A 17,542-nucleotide genomic window follows, 5' to 3' on the forward strand; every position below is an offset into this window, starting at 1 on the left:
CATCTGTCGGTGCCAATTTCCCTCCGAAGTCGGAACGATAAAAATCGTCTACGCCGTCCAACACAAAACGATATTTCAATCACTGAGTGTTAGTAGGAATAGCAATTTCTTCCTAACCCGATGAAGAATCTGATATCCAACCCTAATGGAGAAGTGTATAGAGGGATTTTTGGACCCAATTAAATAATTGGATAATTGAGTATGGGTATTCAGGTATGGAGGCAAGTCTAGTAGAATCCTACTAATACCCGACTTGAATACCCTATTAAATTATGTGTGTGTGTCAGCTATATATATATATATATATATATATATATATATATATATATATATATATGGCTGACTTTTTAAAATTAACACTATAGTGGTGTGACACCACTATGGTGGTTAAATTTCGATTTAACCGAATTAAGAATTTTAAAACCGAAATTGAACTGAATTACCCAAAATAACTGAATCAAATTTTTAAATTCAGTCGGTTAATTCGATTTAATCGAAATTTACCCCAAATAAAGGATATCTGATACTCTGATGGATATCTAATCCTCCGATGAGTATGTGGATAGAAGAAAGTTGAATACCCGATAGGGATAGGGATGAAAACAGAGGATATGAAATCTAACCCAAATCCGACCAATTGTCATCCCTAAGTGTTGGATTAGGCCTCAAGCATAGTATCAATAAAAAAAAATATGCACGACTTCTAAAATTAAGTGGTGGAAGTTAAAGGATGGGAAGCAAAACATATTTTTGGAGAGAATAAGAGTACAAGTATTAGGAGAAATATACGATGACTCAAATACGATATGGGATAAGATGGTATCAAAATTGAAAATCATAGCCAAGAGTGTATTCGGTAAGTCAAAAAGACGTGTATCACTAAGTAAAAAATCTTAGTAGTGGAATGAGAAAGTATATAAAAAAATGAAGGAAAAAACGAACAGCCTGTAAGTAATTATATATTTGTAAGAACAAGGAAAACTTAAAAAACTATACAATAGCCAAGAAAGAGACTAAGAAAGCAGTGAATGAAACTATGAATGAAACTTTTGAACACTTATATCAAAAATTGGATACAAAAGAAAGGGAAAGAGACATTTACAGAATAACTAAAGCGAGATAGAAGAAGACAAAAGATCTTATCCAAATAAAATGTATTTAAGATGAATGTAATAGAGTACTAGTAAACAATGAGGAAATCAAAGAGCGATGGAAGAAGTATTTTCATCAACTTTTTAATAAAGGTTTAAATGATCAATTTAACTTAGGTAACTTAAGTAGGTCAAATAAGTATAGAAAGTTAAATTTTTATCGTAAAATTCAAACTTCAAGTTTTAAATGGGATGCAAAATGAAAAAGCAGTTGAACCAGATGATACTTAGATAAAGGTATGGAAGTATCTTAGGAAACAAGTTATTTAATGACTTACAAAGTTATTCAACTTAATATTGAAAACTAAAAAAAAGACGGATAAGAGGATAAGTACTCTAATTCCTTATATAAGAATAAAGAAACATATAAAATTGTGTAAACTATAGGAGTATTATACTAATGAGTCATACCTTGAAACTTTGAAAAAGAGTAATAAAAAAAAAAGACTAAAGAAGGAGACCACAGTTATTGAAAATCAATTTAGATTTATGCAAAGAAGGTCGACAATATAAGTTATACATCTTATGAGACAATTAATTGAAAAACATTGAGAGTAGAAGACTTACACATGGTATTCATCGACTTAGAAAAATAAAGTCTTAAAAGAAATTATATGAAGAATTTTAGAAAAGAGAAGTGTCTGCATAGCGTATATTGAACTAATTAAAGATATGTAGGACGTAATGACAAGAGTGAAGACTTTAAGCTGATTAACCGAAGCGTTTCTCATAAAGATAGGATTACATCAAGGATTAACTCTAAGTCCCTATCTTTTACACTAATTATAGATGAACTCATTGGACACATCAAAGATACAATACCACATTCCATGTTATTTGTAGATACCCAGGATCGAGTTTACCTGACCTGATTGATCTTTTTTTTAGATAATATTGTTTTAGTAGATGAGACACGTAAAAAAGTAAATGCTAAATTTGAATCTCGACGGGAAACGCTAGAAGTGAAAGGTTTTAAATGTTGGTGCAATATCCCTCAGGTCAAGTTTGACCTAGTTGACCAAGCTTGAGTCTTGGTTTGGGTTTCGATGTTTGACAATGCAGTTGTTCATTTGAGGAGATTGTTTTGGTGCAATTCCCCTCTGATCAGAGTCTGATCAGTGTTGGTTGAAGAAGAGTCAAGTAGGTCAAGGTTGACCAGATACTTGATTGGGAAGTCCTAACTGGGATGTTAGGCAGTGAGAAAATCCTGGTGAGTGAAGCTAGGTGAAAGTCCTGGTGAGTGAAGCTAGGCAGAAGAGAAGTCCTGGTGAGTGAAGCCAGGCACAGGGAAATCCAGATGGGTCAAGGTTGACCAGACATCTGGTGAAAGTTCAAGTAGGTCAAAGGGATTGACCGGATACTTGGCATGATGAAGAAAAGTCCAAGTGGGTCAAAGGGATTGACCGGACACTTGGTGAAGGAGTTCTAGCAGGTCAAGGGTGACCGGATGCTAGGCATGATGAACCAACAGGTCATGGATTGACCGGATGTTGGTTTAGGGGCTTTGGGACTTGGTTTTGGGCAAAAACCAGCAGTTGGATCGATCATCCGATCGATTGGCTGGAGCCCAATCGATCGGCCGATCGATTGGGGTGTCCCCGCAAGAAGCCTTCGTCCCAATCGATCAGTGGATCAATTGGGAGGAAGTCGCGAGCGCACAGAACGTCTTTGGATCGATCAGCTAATTGATCCAGAGGTCCCAATCGATCAGTGGATCGATTGGGAAGGTGCGTTTTGTTGCGGTAAGCCCTGGATCGATCAGCCGATCGATCCAGGCAAATTTCTAGAGCACATAGGCGCTCTGGATCGATCCGTGGATCGATCCAAAGCCTCCCCGATCGATTGGGAGCAATCCAATCGATCGGGATCCGACCGTTGGCGTCGATTTAAGCCGCAGGCGTTCATTTCCTTCGGAAGTACTTCACGATCAATCTCCGATCTTCACCAGCAACTCCACAGCTCTCTCTCAAGTTCAGATCGCCAGTTCTTGAAGATTCTTGGAGGTTCTTCCAAGTCAAGAGGCGGATCAAAAGCAAGAAGAGAAGTTAGGGTTACGGTTTATTATAAGCTTTTGCTTGTATTTGATATCTTTTCCTTTCTTCTTGTATTGAGAGATTGTAAAGGCTTCTCCACCTTCGGTAGTTACCGTAGAGGAGTGTTTTTCATAGTGGAGGGTGCGTGAGTGTGTGGATCCTTGGATTAGTCACCTCTTGTGAGGTGGATACCAAGTAAATTCTTAGTGTTAGCGTTGAGTGTTGTTTTCTTGTATATTTCCGCTGCATCTTGGAAGAAACAAACAACGCCAAGCACACGAAGATCGCAACGAGCTATTCACCCCCCCCCTCTAGCTACTTTTCGGTCCCAACATTAAATAGTAAAGTAAGATAGGATCAAGGTTCTAAAATTCACTAGGCGCTAGTCAGGCGGCAGACCAGCGCCTAACGCCTAGGCCGACTAGACGGGGACTAGGCGCCGCTAGGCGGATTCCTCAGTATCCCTTATTTCATGTGAACTGTGGACAATGTCATATGCAAATCTAAATGTTGTCTTAAACAATTTCATAGCAATGGAGATCTAACTATGTATGCTGAAATAACTGCATACTTTCCAATACCAAAAAATGAAAAACTGTAAAAGAAAACTAAGGGTGCGTTTGGTTTGCCCCATTTTCATTTTCATTTTCTGAAAAACGCGCGTTTTTCGTTTTTTAGAAAATGACTTTTCCGCATTTTTCGTTTTCTTAGAAAACGCTCTCTCATTTTCTTAAAAATGAACGTGGAAAACGCAAACCAAACGCGTTTTTCATTTTCTCAGAAAATGAAAACAGAAAACAACGTGGAAAACACAAACCAAACGCCCCCTAATAGTTTTGTGCAAAGGAAATATAATAGACTCAGTCAATATGAGTAAAACAGACAGTTGAACAGTAGAACATGGAGTAAGTTATAATAATCATGTAGTAAACAGTAGAACATATATCCAACTCGAATTTTAAAACCTTGCTATAAGCTAAAACAACTTTAGTGGTGAAAAACATTAGAAAATAGTAGCAATAGTTCAATTCAAGATTACAATGCATTGTGAACCAGTAACCACTAACAAAATATAATTGTTGAATAACATAAATCATATCTTAACAAAATGAGTTCAAAATTACACAACTAATAATATCTCATAAACTCATATTTATTCTACTTCTTCTTCTCCATAATTTTCAATAACTTGTTCTTCATCAGACACAAACTCAATATCATTATTGTGATCCTCGTCTTCTTCTTCGGATTCAAAATCATCTTCATGAAGTTCTCTCACTCTAGAGCTTCTTCGGGGTTGTAGATTTTCATCTGCTCCAGTTACTTCATCAACCATTTGCCAAGTGAGCCCGGAACCTAGTTCAACTTCATCATCTTCCCCACCATCCACAATCCAACCTTGTGTATTTGAAACATCTTTTGCAAGAAGGACATCGACATTCCTTTCTTTTTCTCTTTTTTGTTTGTTCAACAATCTAGCATTAAATTGGACAAATACTAGATTGTTCAACCTGTTGGCATCCAATATATTTCTTTTCTTTGTATGAATCTAAAAAAACAGAGAAAGTAAATATTATAGTTAATATCTGAATATAGAGTATAGACGTTAAAAATTATAACTAATTTAATTAAAGACTGAAAGTTTAAAACTTACTCCTTCAAATATACTCCAATTTCTTTCACACCCAAATGAACTTGTAGTTAATGAAAGTATCCTCAATGCCACCCTTAGCAAGTTAAGTGTGTGAGCAACTGTATGTACTCCACCATGCACATGGATCAAGTGTATCATCATTTTTTTCACATGCTTTTGCTGCCAATGTTTTTCCAAATAACCCTGTCTTATCTCTATATTTTGGAAATTCTTTGTTAATAATTGTATCTTGTAGATCTAACTCATTGGCATGCAAAGTTTCCATGCATTCAAAAATCCCCGTCGTGACCTCCTCATAAAGAGTAATAGAACTATCTTTATAGTAAAAATAAGGATTCAACAAAAAAGCAGTGGTATGCAATGATGTATCAAGTCTATCCTTCATTTTTGACTCAATAATGGCTATGATAGACTGATAATTTGATTCCACGTTGTTCAGAGCCACCTTGATATCTTCTTTAGCTTGAAGAAGCTCCCCATATAGAAACCCCATCGATGGCTTTCTATCTCCATCTATCAATCGAAGAACTCTTACCAAAGGAGTAAATATTTTCAAATAAAGTGTCACACCATTCCAAAAACTCATGCTCATCACCGTAGAGTAAGTCAATTTTCCTTTGTTTGTTTTTGACCATTTACATTTCTCCCACATATCACTTGTAAACATGGCCCTTAAACTAGTTTTTTTTTCAATCAAACTTTGCAATGTGAGGAAATTTGATGCAAATCTGGTAACTCCTGGTCGGATTATGTCTCTCTTCTTTGTGAAACTTCTCATCAATAACAAAGTCTTATGGTGAGCATAGATGAAAATGGTAAAAGACTTGGATTGCTCAATAACCTTTTTATATCGTAGAAGTTTGCCAATATTTTCAAGCATGAGATTAACCGTATGAGTTGCACATGAACTCCAAAAAATCCCAGGTCGCTTTTCTCTCATCAATTTAGCTGCAGCCATATTGTTGGTGGCATTGTCTGTTACAATCTGAACAATATTCTGAGCTCCTACTTGTTCAACACACTTGTCAACATACTCAAAAATAAGTTCAGCTGTATGTGCCTCGTCTGAAGACTCCTTAAACTCTAAAAATGTAGTACCCTCCTTGCAATTAACACACAAATTTAAGATGTTTCTTCTTTTTTTATCACTACATGCATCTGTCATGATCGAGCATCCATTCTTTGCTCATTCTTCTTCATGTTTCTTCAGCAATTATTTTGTTCTTTCAACTTCGGCTTCCGATAGTGGCTCCCTAAGTTGATATTGAGTTGGAGGCTTGAATCCTGATACAAATTGACCCTATGCCTCCATTAGTTGCTTGAAGTCATCATTATCAACAACATTGAATGAGATTCCATTTTCATAAACTCATCTCCCAACATATTGTTAAACTTGTTGAGTTCTCTCTTTGAAAAGAGCCTCATTTATATTTTTTTGGCGAAGCACTTTACTTCCACTGGAGCCTGCATTTTCTGGAGCAATTGCCGATACATATCTATCCATGGGGTCAAGTGGAAGAGGTTTTTTAATTCCATCCATCCCTTCAATTTCAAGACCTTCGTCTAGAGAAATAGCCACCTCTGCTCTACAACTTTGTTCTTCCATTATTTTGTTCTTCTTTTTGTTCCTCCCTTCTAAAATAGCTTGTTTGCACTTATTTTTGTCTTCTTGAGATGCTTTTCGACAACCAGATACATTTCCAGGTATATTTCCAATGTGCTCTTTTATCCTATACACTCCCCTTGACATTGCTTTTCCACATAACTTACATTTAATTTTGTCGAGGTTCTTAGGATCAATCAATATCCCAAACTCCCATCCGATGTCATTTAACTTTCTTCTAAGAATCCCGGATTCGGGTTGAGTGACATATGCTGTCGAAGATGGATTGCTTGCCATTGATACCAGATAATCTGAAAAAAATTATATATAGCAAGACATAACATGATAATAAAATTTAATTATACCATATAGGCATACAATACAAAATAATGAAATATAACATTAAGTCATTAACAAGTCAGAAAATATTTTTTATATATCTTAATCTAATTAATAAAATTTATTAGATATTTGGTTAAATAAATTAAATTTTAAATATATTTTTTATATTTTTAAATCTGTTTTATATAAAATTTATAAATATGATTTATATAAATTAATAATATGTATTATATTTTTTAAAATTTTAAATATTTTTTATATTTTTAAATCTGATAAATGATAATATTTATTATAATTTTTTAAATCTGTTAACATATAAATTAATATTTAATATTATTTATTTTAAAAAACTAAATATATTATTTATATATTTAAATCTGATTATATAAATTATAAAATTAATAATGGTTATTAGAATTTTATATATAATTTTATATATTTAAATTTGTTTTATATAAATTAATAATATTTATTATAAAAAAAATAAATTTTAAATATATTTAATTGGGATCGTAATTTTATTAGGCTTTATGAATCAACCCTATTATTGAAATTATCCCCCTTAGGAATTGTTTTAATTTATTAAATCTAAAAAAAATTTTAAAAAAAAATGCCGTCTCTCTGTCGCGACGGCGCGGACGCCACCGGCGCCTTGCGCGAGGCCTCCGGTGCCGCCGGGAGCTTCGCCGGACGAGTCCGGTGCGTCCGGCGAAGTCCGGCGTTGCTTCCAGCGGCGCCAGTAGCGTCGCGCAAAGCTTTTGGCACAGCCAGAGGCATCACGACTCTACCGTCGTTGCTCGAAGTAACGTCGAGCGCGTACGGCACGTACGGCGCATCCGACGATGCTTCAGGCGGCATCTGACGCCCTGCAATGCGTCCGGCGTTGCCACGACGAAGAATCGAGAAACAAAAAACATAAATTAACAGAAACAAAAAAAAACTTACCGGAAGGCGCGATCAGAGAAGACGAAGAGTCGGCAAAGAGTCTACGATGAAAGAAACGAAGTGCCTCGGACCCTCGGCAAATACCTAAAAACCGGTTTTAATATGCCTAAAATACCTAGCCCGTGGAGCCCGCCGAAGCCCGCGGAGCCCGCCGAAGCCCGCCTAGGCAGCCCAGCCGCCTAGGTCTTCCGCCACGCTGGTTTCCAGCGCGGCCTGCCGCCGCACAACGCCTAGGCAGGCAAGATTTCGAACACTGGATAAATATATGAAATTTAAGTTTAGTAATATTAGACGTGATGAGGCAATTATTAAGATAGAAAATGACGAGTTGTCTATAGCAGTTTTAAGTACTTAAGATCTTTTTTGCAAAACGATTGAGGGATTGAGAGAAATGTCTTACATAGAATACAAGCGGTATGGTTGAAATAGAGAAGAGTGTAAATTAGCTCAATATTTATTAAAGATGAGATCCTCAAAATTACTATAACTTGAGAATGATACAACTAATGATTTGTAAAACCAAAGAGAAATAATTATCGCGTGTGAAGTCCCAAACAGAAAGAACATTTATTATAAATGGTGACAATGCTAAAAAGTGAAAAGTACCAAGCTAACTTTTCATAAGAGAATTTGATCACCCATAGAGACATGGGTCACCCATAGTGTGTGTTTATTTTGCATGTGGAAGATATATGAAAAAAATCCCTTTCCTAGAATGCACAAGAAAGGGATTGTCGTTTAAACACTATTCACACTCAAGACATACAACAATGTCAAAAATGCAGCAGTCAAGCCAACAAGTTGGATGAGACAAATACCAGTAGAGAATGGTTGTTTGAGCAAGTAGACCGATGATCATATTTGAAGGAAAGAGGGCGCTCGATCAATGCAGTCTATTAGGTGGGGTTCAGGTTCTTACCATGTTCCCAACCTACCCCAAAACTATCACCCCAACTAATAGACTTATCTGATCGAGGGACCTCTAAGAGCTATCAACCCCTACTCGAATAAGTTGGGCACATGAATGGAAGGGGTTAATAGCTCTTGGAGGTACCCTCCTTCCTTCAAATCTAATCATCAGTCTGCTCGCTAGGACAACCATCCCATATTAGTGTTTGCCTCACCTTTATTAATGGTATTGTATTTTATTATAATATCCAACTTGACTGTTCCATTACTGACATTAGTGACCCCTTTTCCATGCATTTTGGTGAGGGTCATAGCCCACATGTCAAATACACTATCTATATTCTAAGGACTTGGTTTGAAGGTTGATAATGAAAAGAAAATTTATTTATGGTAAATAAAAGTGGATTTATTTGTGTTTAAAAAAATATATTGACAATTAAGTGGATTTACTTGTGATAATAAATGGTGATAATCAAGTAGATAGATCTATCTGTATAGTTAATGGCGATAATTGAGTGATTTATAAAAAAAAATGGTGATAAGTAGCATAAAGATAAGAGTTGACTTATGTTAAAATAAACCACATAACTTGAAACTCCAATGTTGTGATAAGAATTATGACTCATTTGAATTCTTAAAACTATTAAGATTAAAAATCATGCATATCATTTTTGTTTACCCAAGGAGCAATTAGTACTTCGTTACGCTATTTTTCTTGACCTCAAGTTTTGTGAGCAAGGGCTGATTTTGAAGACTTAGTCGGTTTCAACTAGTGTACAAAGTTGCTCAAAGATTTTCCAACACAGTGAAAACCAAGTTTTGTTTACATTATTTCCCTTTTGTTCCTCTCATTTAACATTTTGCTACTATATATGTCTTTAACTTTATTTTAACAAAAGGAAAAAATGTATATTTTTGTTAAACACTTCTTGTTTATGTTGAGTTATTTATTGTCTTTATAGGTAGGGTATTGAGTCGTGCTTCGTGAGTTGTGACATATGTTGTATATGGGACAAGCATTCTTTTTTCCCTTTTTTCCTTTCCTTTCTTAACCTTAGTATTTTCGCCCATTAATACTATTTTATTAAACATTTCTGGTTTTTGTAGCTTTATCTTCTTATTCAAAAGATTGTCTTGCTCAAATGTCTACCATTGCTGCAGATATTAAGTTAGCTCAGACTTATAAAATTGGTTTGGCCTTGATGAGCCAATTTAATATTAAACCATAAGCATGGTTTGAAATCTAGTACCGTGTCGGTTCAAAATCTCAAAAGAAAATGTTCCAATATCATGTTGACACTCTGATGCATGGTGCCGATGACAGATTAGAGATTGAGAGATAAAGGAGATGAAGCAAAGGAAGGAAGCATTGTCATGTTGAGTGGTATTGAATTTTAGTAATTTAGCGGAATGATATATTTGATTGTTTCTCCGGACATGATACAAAATTTAAAACTATATTTGGCACAGACAATGTTTCCTTCCTATGTGTTGTCTCTTTCCTTCTTCAACTTCAATACATTATCGACATCATGCATCGAAACATCGGTATGATACCGCAATAGTATGTCAAATACCAAAACTTCAACACGGTTCGAGATTTTGAACCTTGACCATAAGTGACTTAAAATAGGATCAAAGTGAAGAAACAAGATAGATTTGAGATGAGCTTGAGATAGCTAAATTCATTATGCAGCTTGCCTCTTAATTTGACTGGAATGTAGTGCTGATTGAACAATTGCAGCTCATGTGCATTAATGCGTGGTCGTTGATCACTACCTACAATGGCATGGAACGTTCTTCAATTTTATCATTTGGATAAGTCAAGATCTCTTTTGCATCATTCTATTTTGAATTTACAAGTAAATATGCTGGTTTTGATCAGTAAGAACAAGTAAATGTTAGCAAGTCTAATCATAGCAAGCAATTGCAATATAAAAAAAATTGATAGATTCCCACAAAATGAAAGTGAAGTTTAACAGGGGTTTCAACTGTACCAAGGATGGATCTGATTCTTCATTCCATGCTTTTCGAAAAATAAAGGAAAGAAGACGTTGCTTGATACCAGAAAGAAATGAGTTTGCTTGTGTAACCTGCTGGTGATGAATGTTATTAGTTGACAGATGAACAGATTCCTCAGACCTGCTTTTATTGACAACTTCACTGCACTGAAGAAAATATATGACACTAGCGTCACTACATGCCAGAATAACATCAAAATAGAAGAAACCAATGATACTTGGAGTTAAATTTTTAATGTCTATCACCAACTTATTATGATGTTATCAGCTGTGGAATGAAAAAGGACATATGGGTTTCCATGACTGCAAGTATGCTAAAGGTGTAAATGATTCCAAAGGGTCTTCCCCATACTCATAGGCAAGTCACATGAGTTGGCATTCTCGTAGTCAGGCAAGCCTTGGACGAATATATACAACATAAGCCACCTTAGTGGATAATAATAGATTGGGAATTGATGAAACTTGAGGCCTGAGTTTCAGGGTCTGAAGAAAATGTGCAGCGATAACTTCCCATCCTAATAGAAACCATGCTTCATAGTTCTTATTTCTAGGAACTTTATATTCAAGAAACATCTCTACAACAGAAGCAGGGAACACGTGTCCGTCAATAATCTCACATAGTTGGTAAAAGGGATAAATCAGTTTGCATCAGATGGCCATTCCCTGGTGCTCAGATTCAGTGTAAAAGAAACTAAATTTCTAGAAATAATAGAACTAAAAAGCAAAACTATTATAGTTTCATAGTCCAGACCATATACCAATTTATTTTGTCACACTGATATTTTTAAAATAGCAAGAAAAATTAACTTTATATTTTGGCATCATTCTCCCTCCACTGAGAACACAAACTAATGGCAAGTTGTTGTCATCTACTGGTCATCCCTTATAATGGGTAAAGAATAATTATATTGTCGTCTTCTTTTATAGTCTTCAAGGAACCAAACATTAGCTTTATCATCTTCTTTGAGGTTTCCTTTTCAATTAATGAAGAAACATTTCAAGTGAAAACTTTGTTTGCATCTCAACTATGCCTGCAGCAATCAGAAATGATAGTGCTAAAATGAAGGTGTTAGTACTATGAATGAACAAGTGCCTGTACGGTGATGCAAACCGAACTGAGAGTAAGGCTGCCCAGATGTCTATATACTAAAATTGTCACACTTCCAAATTATTAAAAATTGGTGAGAAGTTGTACCTATGAGGCTCCCTTATTATTTATCTTTAAAAATCAGTTTTGCATCAGACCCAAATCATTATGCATTGGGTCTAAAACGATATTGCACCAAATCGGAAATATAATTGTTAAGGACCAAAATGTAGATAGTTAGGAGTGAGGTATAGGTTTTAACATACAAATTGCAAAGGTGTATGTTCAAATGACAAATAGCCCTAATAATTTTTCCGAAATGTCATGCTATCAGAGCTGCCAATTTCAAGACCTCCTCTCCCTTCATTGACTGTTCCTAAGTTATTGCCTTTATAAATTTTTATTGTTCTGTTTTTGTTTTTCCTGCCGATGCTGCATCCTACACTAGTGAGCTTCTGCCTCAATGATTCCCAGCACAGAGCCATGTCCAACACAATGATAATGCAGATAGACTTAGACCTGAGCGCGGTGAGCATGGAATCTAATCTGCAGATCTTCTTCAAGCACAACAACTATAGCCAACGGTATTGACTTCTGTTCCTCTTCCTAGAAATCTGCAGAATTCACATTCTTCAAAGTACGTGGGTGTTTACTTTGAAGGCATCACTCTAAGAGCATTGGCTAGTTGACAGGTGTATGTAGTATGTGCAAGGTTAACTTGAAAGCCAAATGTTTGCTTGTTGCATTGTTCTTTGTGGTTAGATTCACTACACTGGCTTAGGTGTGTATATTCATTTTTCGCTTCCTTTCTTTAATAAAATGATAGGCCAGCTTTAAAATGTTGTAACCGTCATCAAGCCATGTTTGTTCCAACTATTTGGGGTTAGCTAGGCTTAACAATGTACAAAGCAATTTTAACATTAAAAAATGTGTCTTTGAGGTTATGAAAAGGATAAACAGGCAATAATCACTGAAGTCTACAATTAAGCAATGGGTAGATCAAGACATCCACATACTAATTTCAGTATAAAATGATATAAGAATATATGCCTATACGGGTCGCTATAAGGCAAGACCTAATCTAATAAAAAACTAAGTGATTAATTAACTAACAAAAAGAATGAACGCCATTTGGGTATTCTTAAAAGCAGATACAAACATGATATAGTCCTAACTAATGCAATTATTCCTAGATTATATAACTTCAAAGTAAATATTTTAAAAGAATCTACAAAGAATATAACCATGTTCATTTTAATGAACACGAGATGCCAAACTCTTGCAAAGCCAAGCACACTGATTTTAAAGATGTAGAAAAAAAAAAGACAACACACCTGAGAATGAGATTTAAGAAATAGCTCATCATCCTCTAGGCAGAATGGACCAATACTTCGTACATCAACTAGATTTCCTGATTCTTGAACTTGGAGGATATGAATTGTCTGGTATCTCAGGGAGAATACACACAACAAATTGTCATGCAAGAAAACCCCCATGTTGTGAATTAAGCTGACATAGTCATTACGAAAAGACTTCTCATCCATTACCACCCCATCATTCAGTCTGTCAAGAATATTATCAAACTAAAAGATCAGATATTGAGCCGCTTGAGAAACTAAGAGATGAGCATTGCAAAGAGAAAGTATTCCCTGAGTAGCTAACCTTACAAGGTGAAAAGTTATTTTCTCTATTGAAGGAAATCCAAGAACTGTCCCATCAATAGAAGCAAGCTCATGAATTTGAGTTTGAGTGGTTGTTGCAAACAAGGCAAACTGATGGTTCTCCAAATAAAGAAAAAAATCCTTGCAAATGGATTCATTACTGGATCCTAGTGATATACTGTATAGATGGGTAAAGAAGCTGTCAAACTTCTTCGCTTTTTGGGCCAAAGTTTGGTGATCACAATTTTCTCCCTTGAATGAATATGACAGCCATTTGGGTCTGAAAACTATGATATCCTGCATGTTCATGCTGAAACTGACAAGGTACTGCCCATCATCTGTGAACTTCCGAAATGAATGATCTGGACAATCAATATCACATATAGTACAGCCAGGAACAAGATTCTCGTAAAATTGTCTAACAAAATTAATCTGCAAAAAGTGTGAAATTTGTACAGAAACATTGTTAATCTAAAAACATCAAACCAGCATATAAGTCTGTTGAATCTAGTAGTTCATATGAGCAACACTGGCCGAAAAAAGCTAGCCAAGATTTTATTTATTTCTCTCAGAATAACAAATGTTCATTTTGTCCCTTTGTTGGTAATCAGCATAGCATAACATATGTAAGTGTGATTATGAAACGGAAATAACTTCTACAATCTGAATTTAACTTGGAAAAACAGACTGCAAAGAATATCCATCATGAAGAAGACAAATTCAATAAAAAAGATCTCAATGACAAAGCTACAAGATCAGCAGTTACCAGAAATTATGCTTGATGCTTAAAATACTAAAATGGGAAATCCAAAACAAAGCAAATAAAATTTCTAAAGGTGACAGAGACCATCAAAGAACAAAAGTCCGTTTAGCATTAAATGGTAATTCTATAAGGCGATTAAAGCTCCACTTTTGATGCCAAAAAATTTTCAAAAAAAAAATGAAAGTGTCAACTTCCGACAATGGCGCACAAAGGTACTAATCATCCTCAAACGTTTTGTATAGAATGGCATGAAAGCATACACTGGCACCAGGACGAGGAGCGAGGATTTGGCGTTTGAAGACCCTAGCTGCGACGTTGGGGCTCTTAAACATCAGAACTAGGTGGGAGGATGAGGAAGATTGGAAGATGACGTCGCCTGATTCGAGAGAGGGAAGGCCCGGCTGTAGCAAACGCGCATTCCTCCACGAAATCGCGCTCGCTAGATCGATTGGAACTTGACGCCAACGAAGGACCGAAGTAGAGGGCGACTGAGAGCCCTTAACACTGCGGTGGGCGACGCGGTACCGTGGCTAGCTTGGATGTCTGCTCGCCAGGGAATGATTGTGAGGACGGCGGCGTTACACGGTGAAACTCGAGAAAGAGAGTTGATTGGACTGACGAGGGTTTACTCGAATAGGATCGAGCTTTTTAGATGAAGGACGGTCAGTGCTGGACAATTTATAGGCGAAATGAGTCGGGAAAAATGAAGGAAGTAAGTGTATCGATAAAAGCCAAAACGCTCTTCATTTCCCAAAACGATAATTTACCAAAATGCTACTACAGTTAATATATTTATCAAAAAGTGCATCATAGTTTTGTATTTATCAAAAAACACAAGTAAATAATATTTATTACCGAATATAATCCTACCGTCAACTCCTCTGATCAGTCATCATTTCCCAGGCATCCGAACCACATTTTTAAAAAACTTAGATATTAAAAAAAAACGATCATTAGGGTACCTCCCTCCTTCGTGACATGCGAGTGCAGCTCGGTCTTGTGAAACCCTAGTTTAGTGTTCGTGAGCCATCAGTTCGAGTTTTTCTCAAGCGGCATCTAGCTAGCATTTCAGTTTAATTAAAAACCAGGAGTGTTCGTGAGCCATCAGTGAAGGATTCTAAGATTTACATTACATTAATCAGCTAGTATCATAATGGCGCAAAGACGTCGATTGGGTGAATCATCATCCTCTCCATATCAATTAGCTGTAAAGGTTATCATTTTACAAACTCTGTGATATTGAGAAGCTGAACTAGTATGATTTAAATTTTTTTATTTTTATAAAGTATAGGGTTCAGTTGATGTTGGACAGAAACTGCATTGGAACAGTGTCCTCGGTCACTTTAAAAGTTTTTTTCAACCATCCACGAAGAAAGGAACGCATGGAGGCTGTGTTATTTTACATGACCGACACATAGTGCTGATCAAACAGTCACCCTTTCGTATTTTTTTGGACATAGAAGATATGCAGCACATCCGTGGGATTTTGGTAAATATATTTGAAAATTGGGATTCAAGTAGTCAAACCTTAAGATTCTCAGGTACAATTTATAAATTTGTATTTTAATTACAAAGTAGTTGTATGGTAAAATTTAAGCTTTTTCTAAACGTGGGGCTGATACGATGCCGTATCAGGCCCAACGTGGGCCTGATACGATGCCGTATCAGGCCCAACGTGGGCCTGATACGATGGAGTATCAGTGCTTGATATGACATTGTATCATGTCCACGGTGTTCCTAATACTTTTGTATGTGTTGGTAGAAGTCTAATAATAATTTAACTTGGTCAGGTGTTTCGGTTTGCTTCACAAGAGGAGACGTTTCATTGCTGCTCGGTATTGCAGACCGAGGAGCTTCAATTCCGATTGATTCAGCTAAAGCATCCAGTGACCTTTTTCTAACTTACTTCTCAAACAAAAAAGAAGCTACTAGATCAAGAATTGAGGAGTTGCTTAAATTTTATGGCAATCGCGTTGAAGGCGAAGATGATGTTTTATTATTTTGCAAATTCTATATTTTGTATATATTTGTTTGTGTCTTATTTTCTTCTAGTACATATAAGGTCCCATTAAGTCTTATAGATATAGTAGATGATTTTGAGAATCTTGATAGATTCAACTGGGTTGAAGCAATCCATGAATTTATGGCTCCACAATTACCTAAGATTGGGGACATATTTTCATCAACTGAGACAAAACATGCTAACACCAACCTCCCTTACCGAAAGGGATTTGCTGGTCTTTTGGCAGTAAGTGTTTAATTTGTGTGAAAATTTTTAATATTTTGCGAACAATTATAAAATAGTTAACCCTTGTCATGGTGAATCAGGCATGGTTTTTGGAGCATGTTCCAATCCAAAAACCATACAAAATAAAAGGAGTCAGAATAAATAAGTGGAGGAATATTCCTTCACATATTAGTAAGGTGAGAGAAATGATTAACCAAGTTTCATCTGAAGAGGTAAATTTAGAATACTTTGACTATAGTTTGGTTAAAAAGTATGGTTTTAACATGTGGTTTAATATTCTTACAGGTTGTGATTGACCTAATCCCTAACCAAGATGAAAGATCATTGGTTGAGAACCTTGCTAGCGTTGATGACAGTCCACATGCAATGGAGGCATCACAAATTGAAGTCAGTGTAGGAGGAAGGCAGATTAATAAGGATTGTTGTAATTGTATTATTCAAGCAAACATAAATAAAGAGCTAACAATGGAGAACATGCAATTGAAGGAGAGGGTGAAAGAGTTACTTAAAATAGTTGAAAAAAAGGCATGGAATCTCAATATAGCGAGCCTGTAGACGATCCTCAAATTGAACCTGTAGGTGTTACAACAAGAAGTAGGAGAGGACGTGACAGAAGTCGCTATGATTACAGGGATACTCCAATTGATAGTCCATTGTGGCTCAAAACTTTACCTAAGAGGCAGCATAGAAATATACATATAAGTGAGCCTGCGGAAAAAGTTACAAGTATAGGAGAAGAAAAAAATTTGTCAAAGAATATGTTGTTGTGGGCAAGGGGAAAGGAAAAATAGGTTTGGATGAAATGGAAGAAGAAATTAATATTGTACAATTAATGGAAGACAAATCTGATAAAGAGGCAGACAAGGATGTAGAAATGTTTGCCAAATATGACAAAATGAGGAAACAAGCAATTGCTGTAAGATGATATATGCAAATTTCTTTGCAATTTGTTAGATATAACGGATTATCTAATTGCCTTTTTTGTTTGTATGCATAGTATGTGAAGAAGCAATTTAAGTCTTCCAAGAAAAAAAAACAAGACGAAGAGGTGGCATACTTGTTAAAAGCCTTGGAGGAAATAAAGTATGTAAATTAAATAGTTGAATAGTTGAATAGTAAAGTATA

General features: G+C 35.8%; 1 protein-coding gene across 4 annotated transcripts in view; it reads right to left on the minus strand.

The window, feature by feature from the left end:
* The window catches only part of LOC122001337 (light-mediated development protein DET1-like), a 32,292-nt gene extending 17,461 nt beyond the window's left edge, over positions 1–14,831 (minus strand). Inside the window, exons 1-4 of one of the 4 annotated variants that reach the window (XM_042556041.1) lie at positions 14,430–14,831; positions 13,408–13,838; positions 13,080–13,308; positions 10,635–10,730 (exon numbers count right to left, since the gene is read on the minus strand). In XM_042556041.1, the coding sequence (XP_042411975.1) occupies positions 10,635–10,730; positions 13,080–13,308; positions 13,408–13,838; positions 14,430–14,501 (828 nt within the window). In that variant the 5' untranslated portion in view covers positions 14,502–14,831. Of the gene's footprint in view, positions 1–10,634; positions 10,806–13,079; positions 13,309–13,407; positions 13,839–14,429 lie in introns of all 4 variants that reach the window. The other 3 variants (XM_042556042.1, XM_042556040.1, XM_042556043.1) reach the window with 3 other exon arrangements.
* Positions 14,832–17,542: the final 2,711 nt, after the last annotated feature.

Source organism: Zingiber officinale, chromosome 7A, assembly GCF_018446385.1.
Source record: "Zingiber officinale cultivar Zhangliang chromosome 7A, Zo_v1.1, whole genome shotgun sequence".
Taxonomy (NCBI): Eukaryota; Viridiplantae; Streptophyta; class Magnoliopsida; order Zingiberales; family Zingiberaceae; genus Zingiber; species Zingiber officinale.